We start from the raw sequence: 12,609 nt of genomic DNA, 5'->3' as shown, positions 1-12,609 counted from the left end.
AACCATAGCCTTGACTAGACGAACCTTTGTTGGCAAAGTAATGTCTCTGCTTTTGAATATGCTATCTAGGTTGGTCATAACTTTCCTTCCAAGGAGTAAGTGTCTTTTAATTTCATGGCTGCAGTCACCATCTGCAGTGATTTTGGAGCCCAGAAAAATAAAGTCTGACACTCTTTCCACTGTTTCCCCATCTATTTCCCATGAAGTGGTGGGACCGGATGCCACAATCTTCGTTTTCTGAATGTTGAGCTTTAAGCCAACTTTTTCACTCTCCACTTTCACTTTCATCAAGAGGCTTTTTAGTTCCTCTTCACTTTCTGCCATAAGGGTGGTGTCATCTGCATATCTGAGTTTATTGATATTTCTCCCAGCAATCTTGATTCCAGCTTGTGTTTCTTCCAGTCCAGCGTTTCTCATGATGTACTCTGCATAGAAGTTAAATAAACAGGGTGACAATATACAGCCTTGACGAACTCCTTTTCCTATTTGGAACCAGTCTGTTGTTCCATGTCCAGTTCTAACTGTTGCTTCCTGACCTGCATACAAATTTCTCAAGAGGCGTATCAGGTGGTCTGGTATTCCCATCTCTTTCAGAATTTTCCACAGTTTATTGTGATCCACACAGTCAAAGGCTTTGGCATAGTCAATAAAGCAGAAATAGATGTTTTTCTGGAACTCTCTTGCTTTTTCTATGATCCAGTGGATGTTGGCAATTTGATCTCTGGTTCCTCTGCCTTTTCTAAAACCAGCCTGAACATCAGGAATTCACAGTTCACATATTGCTGAAGCCTGGCTTGGAGAATTTTGAGCATTACTTTACTAGCGTGTGAGATGAGTGCAATTGTGAGGTAGTTTGAGCATTCTTTGGCATTGCCTTTCTTTGGGATTGGAATGAAAACTGACCTTTTCCAGTCCTGTGGCCACTGCTGAGTTTTCCAAATTTGCTGGCATATTGAGTGCAGCACTTTCACAGCATCAGCTTTCAGGATCTGGAATAGTTCAACTGGAATTCTATCACCTCCACTAGCTGTGTTCGTAGTGATGCTTTCTAAGGCCCACTTGACTTCACATTCCAGGATGTCTGGCTCTAGGTCAGTGATCACACCATCGTAATTATCTGGGTCGTGAAGATCTTTTTTGTACAGTTCTTCTGTGTATTCTTGCCATCTCTTCTTAATATCTTCTGCTTCTTTTAGGTCCATACCATTTCTGTCCTTTATCGAGCTCATCTTTGCATGAAATGTTCCTTTGGTAGCTCTGATTTTCTTGAAGAGATCCCTAGTCTTTCCCATTCTGTATTTTTCCTCTATTTCTTTGCATTGATCGCTGAAGAAGGCTTTCTTATCTCTTCTTGCTATTCTTTGGAACTCTGCATTCAGATGCTTATATCTTTCCTTTTCTCCTTTGCTTTTCGCTTCTCTTCTTTTCACAGCTATTTGTAAGGCCTCCCCAGACAGACATTTTGCTTTTTTGCATTTCTTTTCTATGGGAATAGTCTTGATCCCTGTCTCCTGTACAATGTCACAAATCTCATTTCATAGTTCATCAGGCACTCTATCTATCAGATTTAGGCCCTTAAATCTATTTCTCACTTCCACTGTATAATCATAAGGGATTTGATTTAGGTCATACCTGAATGGTGTAGTGGTTTTCCCTACTTTCTTCAATGTTTAGTTCATGTTAAATGGACACAAACACCCTAGAACCCAGCTGAGGGGGGACGACTTCATCACACCAAGTGCATCAGTGCATCTGCCCCCTTGATTGGATTGATTCCTCAACACAGAGCATGAGCCTGCCCTGAAGTTGTGACAGGGAATGAAGTTGCCGGAGCCTGACACTTGCTGTCGTATATGGTCACTAAATAAGCCTAACCAGGACACAAGCACACTGAGAACCCCCTCCTTGGGTTAACCGCTCCCTCTCTCTCAGGCAAGAACTGGGGGAGGCCGAGAGAAGTCCCTGCTCTGATGAAGACTCCGGCCACTCCACTGGCATGGCGTCAGTGTAAGAACTGACACACTGCGGTTTCCCAGAGGTGCAAATGGATTAAGAAGGTTCTGTCACATCTTTGGGGCAAACGTATAGAGACATCACTTTGCCTGACAGAGACGATGGGCCACTTCCGTGTGAGCGCCGCCACCGTTCCAGCACTGCCCCACTGACACTGTCACTTGGTACCTGCCGCCTGTAGTCCTGTCTCACGGCTGAAGGAAGCCAGAAATCACTGCTTTGCAAACAAATTCCATGATGACCCACACAGAGGTACCTTGCTTGGGTAAGCAGATAATCTGGCGATTTTCAGTCATGAACAACAGAGCAAAAAGCATTCAGAAAACCACTGAGCAAACAAAGGGACAACTTCCCCCCAAGTCACTTCACTTTCCTATACTGGAGTCTTCAAAAGCTTCAGTGCATGAAACTGACTTATAAATGCTCTATTTCCTAACGCTCCTCCCGGGGTGCAAAGAGGTGTGCACAGACACAACAGTCTTATATGATGCTCACAGGCCTACTGGGAACAACCCCTATTTTCACTGAAGACTTCTCTGGCATCATTTTGAAAGGACATAGAAAAACATCTCTTCCTGTTTTGCTCCCATGATGACAGCAATGCAGAGAATCAAAGGAGCCCCCCAACAAAAGAAATCTAGAGTAATGCGCCCAATGGCACCACCACACGACCACATAAGAGAAGAAGGCACAGGCTCTGTCAAAAAATGAGGCTCTGATCTGTGAGTGTTCTGTGTGGTCCTGGACATGGAACAGCTGTGTGGTGTTTCCTTAGCAGGAAAACTTGGTATCTTTGGTGTAGAGTCAGGGAACTGGCTTGGCTGTAATTGATGCCATAATTATATTGAATGGTAACTAGAGAAGTGTGGATAAAGAACACTACCTGCCATTTGTAAATAATCAATGTTGCCCACCATCAAGCCCATAAAGCCACTGCAGCCAACCCAACAGTGCCCCCTGAGGGGAAGTCAGCTTGGACAAAAACACACTCTGGCCCTGGACAGTTAAGATGCGTATCTAAGGAATGATTTCAATGAGCCCAGAGTCTACCATCTTCCTATACAAAGGAAGGCACTAAAATCATTAACTTGAGATGTTTGTTTTCTGTGTCTGTGGTTAGCAATACTCTTATGACACTTCACTATATTTTTGTGTTTTTTCCCCCAGCAAAAACTGCTGTACATCCTGGCTCCCCTGATCTGTTTGGAACAGTCCCTTAGCGCTATCTAAGAGGCTGCTCTCCCAGGCTATAGTTCTTTGTATGTGCTCAATAACACATAATTCTCAACTTTCAGGGTGTGTGTTTTTTTTTCTTCAATTGACAGAAGGAAGTTGTTTACTCCTAGGCATAGTTTGATAATACAAAAATGTGATAACTTTTTTTTTTAATCACAATTCAATTTTGAGTCAAAGTTAAAGTTCCTGATCTGTTATTAATTCCTAGTCTGGATTCTGATCATCTGCTGCATAATAACAATTACAGAATATTGTGTTCACTCCAGTCTTCTCAAACCAACACTGGAAGGTGAATTGCTGCTCTATTCAATCAAAGGGCAAAAGAGAAGGACTGTCATGCTCACCACATGCTGCAACTCTGGTCTGTCTTCTAATTCTTCCACTACTTTTTTAATCTATAGGAAAAAAAAATTAAATGTAGAGTTATGAGGATACAAATACAGCTGTGAAATTATCTCATAAACATCTCTCTTCTTTATGGTGATAGTGGTCTCAGACACTCATCTGTTTCAATACATATAAAGGCACTCACTGAAATTTTATCTTCATTGTCCAGAAGCATGTCAACAGCTTTCTGCAATATGAAAAAATACCCAGTCACTGAAATTTGCCACAGAAAAAGAGAACACAGAACATAATGTGTTATATATGGTATCACCATGAAAGGCAGAGGGCCTGTTTTACATGGATTAGAGGGTTCTTAGCTTTAGAACGGTTCTTGAGATATTTCTAAATGTATTTTAAAATTTGTTTCACTCTGCGGTCTCCGTGTTTTGCATACAACATAAAATGATGCTGTGCTACAACTCACAATACAAAGCATTTATATTCCCAGTATTACAAAAAAGAGCTTTCTTTCTGGCCACATGAATATTGATGGAGTCCCTTTACAGATTCCACAGATAAAAGGAGCTGGTCTTATGTGGAGAAGAGGATAAGACACAGAAGGGGGAAAAAAAAAAGACACCTGAAGCTTCATAACAGTATAAAGCTTATGGATTTACAGAATTGAGTTTAGCCACCTTTATCATTCATGAAACAGAAGTTAGTGTTTGTAACAAGAGGCGGTGGGAAGACAACCCACCAGACTAAGCCTCATACAGAGTCCCTGGGTCTTGTTCTTGACTCTGTTACATTGCCTACCTGTCTGCTGCATTTTTTTTCTGAAACATTAGGATGTTGGAAGAGATTACCCTTAAGTTATTTTCTAATTAGAAAGTTACGTGATTCCTTGAGTTCATGCTCTTGAATAGCAATGAATTTGAACTCATTCATCTTTTGTCTACAGCTTCATATGCAAAATAAGCTCTTGAGATACATGAAGGGTGGGTCAGTCATAAGGGGAGACTGGCTATGGGAAAATTAATTTCTATATAAGTTGCTCATCCCCTTAATCATCTTCTGCCAGAGAAGCAGAATCTCTGCACCTGAACTTCCTAGGAACTGCACTATTTTTAAATCTGTACTCCCTAAGGACTTCAGAATGAAAAATGGGCTAAAAGCATCTTTCAGAAAAAGTAGATTTAGCTTCTATTTAAATTAAGTGTGTGAAGTCTAATACACAGCACGTAATAGATATATAATATAGCACATAATACCCCTAGAAACAGTAAAATAAAATTTTAAAAAGTCCAAGTAACCTTTTTGGAACCTTAAGTGTTCTACTCTTTGATTTATCTAAAATTTCAACTTTTCGAGTAACAGCTACTGTATTTTATGAAACTTTTTCATCATTAGCACTTGGCATTAACTTTCTTTTTTAAAATACATACAATTTCTATCACTTTACAAGACCCACTGTGAGATGTGGAGGCTGGGTGCCCTCATCAGACAGAAGTGAAAGTGTTAGTTGCTTAGTCGTGTCTGATTCTTTGTGACCCCAAGGACTATAGCCCTCCAGGGTCCTTTGTCCGTGGAATTCTCCAGGTAAGAATAATGGAGTGGGTGGCCATTCCATTCTCCAGGGGATCTTCCTGATCAAGGAATCAAACCCAAGTCTCCAGCATTGCAGGCAGATTCTTTACCATCTGAAGTCTTTACCACCAGGGAAGTCATTAGACAAACATCCCACTATTCAAATGCACTTTATTATCTTCTTTTTTATCTTTTTGTCATCTGAGACCAATGGAAACTCCACATGCTAAAGCTGTGAATGCCAAAGAATAAAAGTGCCACAAACAGACCAGAACAGTTTACTTACAGCTTGAATTCTGGGACATACAATTAAGAGGATTGAATGAGCTAAAGCATATGGCTAGTTTCTCTGTTCCTATGAATTACAATGACCTGTTTTACTAAAAAACAAAAAATTACTTCACATACACACAACTTTAAAAGTTCCACATCAAGTTATGATTGCTTTTACAGAAAAACTGCATCAGCTAAAGGAGTCCTGAATGCCAACTACTAAAGGAACATCTGGCGAGGGTCAGAGTGTTCTGAACAGTTAGCATACAACAGGTTATGTGATTTATTAACTACTCCAGCATGCGGACAAATGTCTATAAAAACTTGGGACAGCACAAATAATTTATCAGTAGTAAAATAAGAAACACATTATAACTGATTCACTTTGTGTACACTTGAAACTAACATACACTATAAATCAACTATACTCCAATAAAATTTTTTAAAAAATAAATCTTAAAAAAAGAAAAACATTACCTCAGAATCAAAATCCATTAATAAAACAATTTTATCCTTGATAGAACTGAAAAGATTATGTTTGTGGATCAACTGGAAAACATCCTTGTGTCTTAATGTTAGGTATATTTCCAAAGCATTGCCATAGTTTTTGTCATAGGTGTACCTGGTAAGACAAAGGTTTTACATTAATGTTCATCAACACTTCTAATAAAACATGAAGACATATTCAATAAATCATGTTTTACTTTAATGAAAACTGAAACACTTGTTTAGAGAGAAAAATTAACTTTATTTAGAAAAGTGTTCCTTGGGATTGAACTATATGTGACCAGTAAGTATTTCTTTCTCAGAACCTTGAGAAAATTTTAGGAAATTGAAAATATTCTATTGTCAATAGTCTGTCAATATTGACAAAAACTAATTTCCTACAGAAAACTCTCAAAATGTTTTAGAGAAATCCATATACAAAGAAATTATGACCCCCAAATGAAGGAAATTCTTATTCTAGTAATAGAAAGTTACAATTCTTACAAACAGTAGTCAGCTGACAGATGGGTGATATTCCAAAAGCTTATCTGTAAGGAGGTTGTATAAAATTCAAATGTGTTTTTGTGTTGAAACAATGTTTTTCACATTGCTTAATTTCGCAAGTCAGCTCCTAAAGGCCAACTGATGCTAAGCCGCACTGGGTCCATTATTAGTACTAGAGAATTATCAGTACTATTAGTGTTAGTAACGAAAGAATCCAAGGAAATCTAGAACAATGTTTCCAGAAGAAAACCATTAGTGTTCCAACTCAGTGCCACAGACAAAACTCCTTTGGTGGAAAGTCGTAACAGCCCTGATACTAGGTCATTGGGTTTACTTTTCCTGGTCGCGGGCAAAAGAGGTAAGAGTGACAGAAGGGTTTGTCTGAGATGGCGGGAGTGTGAGGAGGGACTGAAGCAAGGTGGTCTTCTGAGATTAACTCCAGTGTGCTTCTTGTTTCACTAATCAAAGGTCCTAGGGCACAGGGGTACCTTATCTGTCTGTATCTCAGGCAGTTAGCACAAAGCCCGAGTCACTTAAAGTGCCCGAAAATACAAAAAGCATTGATCAAGCTTCCATATTCTGAGACCTGACTCAGTGCCAGGCACTGCACTCAGTTCTTGATTAAGAAATTTCATGAAAACCAACCCATACGGAATTGCCCCCAGTAATCTTATAAAGAGTCTACAGTTTGAAAACTTTACTAACTTGCAGACCCAAGAATGACAGAAACCAGAGCCTCACTGGGAAAATGACTCGCTGCAGTAGTCTAAGACCTGGCGTCCTTCCCTCCCCAAACCACTGCCTCCACCAAGTGGTGCTGACCAAAGCTCCTCTCCTCTGGGAAATAAATTACAACTGTACAGTCTCACACATTTCCCTTACCTTACCTTCTAGCTGTACACTGGAGGCTTACGAAAAGTTTTTTTTACTAAGAGTGAATATAGGAAAATGGTACATACAAACTTGCATTCTCCCAATTCAGTTTGCCAGAGCTAAAATATGAAAACTTTTCATGACGATTGATTTGGGGTGGGGGGGGGAAGCATTAAAATATACTCACAATTCTGCCAGGGTTTTAAGTAAGGTCCTGTTCTGACTATCTTTCTTCAGGTGATCCCGAACCGCTTGAACTATTACTGAATTGTTGTACAGATCTCCCGGCCATTCTCGGATCAACGTGGCAAAACCCTAACCGAGGGGGAAAAACAGAACACTCTTTAAAAAGGAAAGCAATCCCATGAGTTCAAACAATGCCTGAAAGTTTCATGGAAAACACACAAAACCATTTATGATGAACACATTGGTCCATAAACATATCATCAATTTTCAGACTATGGGTTTGGTGGTGGCAAGGGAGGCAGAGAATGACCACATATCCATTTCCATTGGCCATTCCTGAAAAGTGAAGTGGGCAGAACCATCCCTGCTCTTATTATTGGAGGAAATGCATGAGGAAGCGAGGCCCCGGGGTCCTTCCATTAGGCACCACTGCACAGAGTTTAGGTCTACTTGCTCTCTCCTCATTGTGGACTAACGGTAACACCTGGAAGGCATTCTCTGACATCTTACAGATACTGTCCCAAGTCAGCTGCGCAGCCAGCACTGTGCAGGTGGTGGCTTTGCTCCCATGGTGGAATCACCCAGCATTCCACGTTCAGCAAGCTATCATCTTCCTTCCACTGGGTGCCTCTAATTCTAGTTTTGTTTAGGGATTTGGGACTTTGGTTCAAGTTTTATCCCCTGCTTTTACCCTCTTTCTGGATTTCAAAATTTGTGGTTCTCATAGAAAATTCCAGATCCCCTGATTGAATCCTGTCTCCAGTGCTATGGATCCTGTCTCCAGAGCTTTCCAGTGCTGTGAGCCAGTTTCCGGGACAGCCTCTGCAGTGCTGATCCCTAATTTTAGCCCTTGTAACTCAAAGTACTAGGGAGCAGTTTACTTACTGATCTTTGGCAACTTTTAGGGGGAAAAAAAAACAAAACCAAAAACCTTAAATCTTTCTATAGATAGCAGAAGAAATAAAAATATTCACATTGAAAAAATTATTAATATTAAATAACTCAATGAATGCCTTAATGAGGCTTCTCTGGTGGTTCAGATGGTAAAAAATCTGCCTGCAATGCAGGAGATCAGAGTTCAATCCCTGGATCAGGAAGATCTATTAGAGAAGGGAATGGCAACCCATTCCAGTATTCTTGCTGGAGAATTCTATGGACAGAGGAGCCTGGTGGGCTAGTCAGACAGGACAGAGTCAGACACAACAGAGTGACTAGCACTTTACTTCAGTGCCTTAATGAACTTTTAATTGGTTTAAATGATACTTAGAAATGAAACAGCATGGTGGAATTTGCTTCTGTCAAGTACTAGGATTTGGTAAGAAGAAAAATCATAAGAGAATCAGGAATATAGTTTCAAGTCCAGTTTCTACTCAAGTATCCCCTGGGAAGGATGGCAAGATATCAAAACAACAGTCTGTGTATTTTCTATTCAAACTGCAACTTTCCTTCATGTGACCATGACTACAGTTTGATCTGTGAGATTTGGGAAGGAGATTCACTCAATAAAGAGGATATATTTTATAAAACCATTGAATCACAACATTAAAATATTCTCTGAATCAAAATGATACTTCGGATCAAGTACAAAGGATCAAGTTTCTGTTTTCTTAAGACTCTGTAATTTATAAGATTAAAAGAAAAATGTCCTGACAAGATTTCCACCCCAATACTAGCAATTCTCAGTAGCCCTGAGACCAGGAATAATACTATTTAGGGAAAGATGAAAGCTTGGCTCCTTTTTTATTTTCCTGATTCAGTTAATAGCCTTGCAGCACTCCCAACTTCTAATGAAAATAAGACAAAATGACCGGTCACACTGCATGAGTAAAAATGAGACGACTCCAACATAAACTGAAATAAACACTAATCACATTTCACATTAGGCTATTCTCTGCTTAACTGATTTTATGTATCTCTGATTAAATATGACGAAAAATACTGATGAAATTACCCTGAAGCCTTTATTAATAATTAGAAGACACAGTTATCAGGGAGCTATCAGGATTCAGTGGCAAAGTAAGAGAATCCCTTGGTGCCCATCATAGGAAGTAAAAGGTTAAGGACTACTCATTAAACGAAATGCCACAAAAATCACCCCATTTTTAACATGCTTATATATCTGTTATTAATATTATGAAGCAATGCTTAACTATTTAATTCTGGTAGGCTATAAATTAAAAATTAAAAAGTTTCAGTAGAAACTCCATACAAAGAAATCATGAAGCACCAGTACCTTCAAGAAAATACTTTTAATTTCATATATTTTTTTATTATATTTTTTATCAGTGTTTAAAAAATAATTTTATTTTTGGCTGTGCTGAGTCTTTGCTGCAGGCTTTTCACCAGTTGCAGAGTGGGGGCTACTCTCCAGTGGCGGTTCACAGGCTTCTCCTTGCGCTGGCTTCTCTTGTTGCAGAGCATGGGCTCTAGCGTGTTCAGGCTTCAGCAGTTGCAGCTCCCGGGCTTAGAGCACAGGCTCTATAGCTGTGGCTCATGCTTCATGGCATGTGGGATCTTCCTGAACCAGGGATTGAACCTGTGTCTGCTACATTGGCAGGCAGATTCTTTACCACTGAGCCACCAGGGAAGCCTCTTATATTTTTAATCTGACCTTTAGTACTATTTTTCATCCACATTATGTGTGATCAAGTGTTGCTACATAACACTGCTATCTGATCAACTCCATGACAGTTTAATTCAAAACTAAACATGAAAGAATGATGGGAGCTAAAATATGAATTACTTACAAGAGCTTATGACAAAATCAAATTACTCATAAACTTCTTAATAAAATGACTAGGAAGACACCCTAAAACATACAGCAAAAAAAATCTATAAGCTTTAAGTTTTGCTTATTTATTCCACTCACAGTCAAAAGTTTTCCAGATATGAATCAACAAGATACCTTTAATGATATAGGATTTAAAAGTTTCTGGAAAAAAATAAGGGTTGAATAATGAATTGTAAGAGAATCACACAAATAATAAAATTTCTTTTTTTATTGTTAAATTACATTACTTTAAAAAGAGGACAAGTATACTAAGCTTTGGTATTTTGTTTTTTGTTTTTTTAATTTAAACTTATTTATTTTAATTGGAGGCTAATTACAATATTGTATTGGTTTTGCCATACATCAACATAAATCCACCACGGGTGTACACGTGTTCTCCATCTTGAACCCCCCTCCCACCTCCCTCCCTGTACCATCCCTCGTATTTTGAAATAAAGTTCATATTCTTTCCATATTTTCACAGAACACTCACAATTCTTTTTTTTGGGAAGGTGTACAAAGATGGAATATTTATGACAATTATTCTAGGTACTCAGAACATACTGGAAAGAAACAGGAACAGTCCATTACAAGTCTTTTTTCACTGAAGAAACCTTTTCCAATAACTACAACCAATAATTATCTCTCATTTTTTTATATAACACATTACTCTGCCTGTTTTACATATTTTCTAGTTACTTGAAGCTTATTTATACAGTGTCTCCAGTAGGAGAAGGCGATGGCACCCTACTACAGTACTCTTGCCTGGAAAATCCCATGGATGGAGGAGCCTGGTAGGCTGCAGTCCATGGGGTCGCTAAGAGTCAGACACGACTGAGCAACCTCCCTTTCACTTTTCACTTTCATGCATTGGAGAAAGAAAGTAAAGTCGCTCAGTCGTGTCCGACTCTTTGCGACCCCATGGACTGTAGCCTATCAGGCTCCTCCATCCATGGGATTTTCCAGGCAAGAGTGCTGGAGTGGATTGCCATTTCCTTCTCCAGGGGATCTTCCCAACCCAGGAATCGAACCCGGGTCTCCCGCATTGTGGCAGACGCTTTACTGTCTGAGCCACCAGGGACCCACTCCAGTGTTCTTGCCTGGAGAATCCCAGGGATGGGGGAGCCTGGTGGGCTGCCAGCTATGGGGTCACACAGAGTCAGACATGACTGAAGTGACTTAGCAACTTAGCAACCAGTCTGTAAATCCACTGAAGGCTGGGACTGTGTTTTCCTCTTGGATCCAAATGAGTACTCAGCCCAGTCCTCGACCCTGGTAGGTTCTAAAGATGTGTTGAATTGAACTGAATAGGAAATAAATAGGAACCATGCTCCTAGACTGCATGAGTTAGAACCTAGAACAAATGGCATACACCATTACCATAAACTCTTCTGTACAGATCTAGAAAGGAATAGATCCAGGCCGGGAGGGAAGATTGGATCATGACACTAGAACACATGCTAATAAGAAAAGAACATGAATAAACTGTCCCATTAGTATGCACAATTAATAAATATTTTGTTCAGTTTTAATTCATACTGAAGCACTTAATCCCTCCCTATGATAAAAATACAGGCTTATAACAGTAAAAGAATTACATTGGTGATGCAGGCATCGGAATGCTTGAATTGAACATATCCAGGAACACTTGGCTGACAGTAACTGAACAAGTCCTTGTGTTATTAAAGGATTACAATCTTAAAAGTCCCTTTAGATCTTAAGCTCTAAAATAATCTCAGAGTGAGAATGTAGTATTTGCATTATTACGCTTCTTTAAATGGACTCAGTAATTGGTTAAAAAAGTGCCCGAGTAGGCACTCAAAACACAGTTCTTTTTCTCATGCCCTCTCCGATTGCCTCTTTCTATTTCTATTAACCTTTCTGCAAGTCACCACACATTCTTGTGGGAAGGAGGAAAGTTGTAAATAAAGTCTTCCTTATTTTCAAAACATAACATTAGAATGTGTGAAGGCAAGGACAACTTGTAACATGCTATGAGGTACCAAAAATGAAAACAGATCACTGGGTTAGGCTCCTGAACATTAGTAGGAGCTGAAGATGGCACCACTTTCATGAAAGACTGTGAAGGTTGGACAGAAGCGGGAGAAGAGGAGCCCATGGTCTGCAATCTACAAGGGAATGGATTGTCCCAGCAGCAGAATTTACCAGCCTTGCCTGGAACCTGCCCACCAGAAATCTCATCTTTCCCTCTGGTCAGAAGCAGGAGAAGGCTGAGTCTTTCCACAGCATTTCGTGGACAGCCTTATGAGAGCACCTGGCATATGATGTAATAATTTATCTGTTTACCTTAGGGGTTTGTCAACCTCAGGCCTGCTGACATTTAAGGACAGAAT

At 39.7% G+C, this 12,609-nt stretch overlaps 1 protein-coding gene across 2 annotated transcripts in view; it reads right to left on the bottom strand.

The window, feature by feature from the left end:
- VPS41 (vacuolar protein sorting 41 homolog (S. cerevisiae)) overlaps nucleotides 1-12,609 on the bottom strand; it is a 200,589-nt gene that overhangs the window by 22,264 nt on the left and 165,716 nt on the right. For both annotated transcript variants that reach the window (XM_010829102.1, XM_010829103.1), the window contains 4 exons: nucleotides 7,487-7,614; nucleotides 5,914-6,058; nucleotides 3,782-3,823; nucleotides 3,594-3,644 (listed from right to left, as the gene is read on the bottom strand). In XM_010829102.1, the coding sequence (XP_010827404.1) occupies nucleotides 3,594-3,644; nucleotides 3,782-3,823; nucleotides 5,914-6,058; nucleotides 7,487-7,614 (366 nt within the window). The remainder of the gene's footprint in view (nucleotides 1-3,593; nucleotides 3,645-3,781; nucleotides 3,824-5,913; nucleotides 6,059-7,486; nucleotides 7,615-12,609) is intronic.

This window comes from Bison bison, unplaced genomic scaffold (assembly GCF_000754665.1).
Source record: "Bison bison bison isolate TAMUID 2011002044 unplaced genomic scaffold, Bison_UMD1.0 scf7180017864499, whole genome shotgun sequence".
Classification (NCBI taxonomy): Eukaryota; Metazoa; Chordata; class Mammalia; order Artiodactyla; family Bovidae; genus Bison; species Bison bison.
This window is presented reverse-complemented; position numbering and strand designations above follow the sequence as displayed.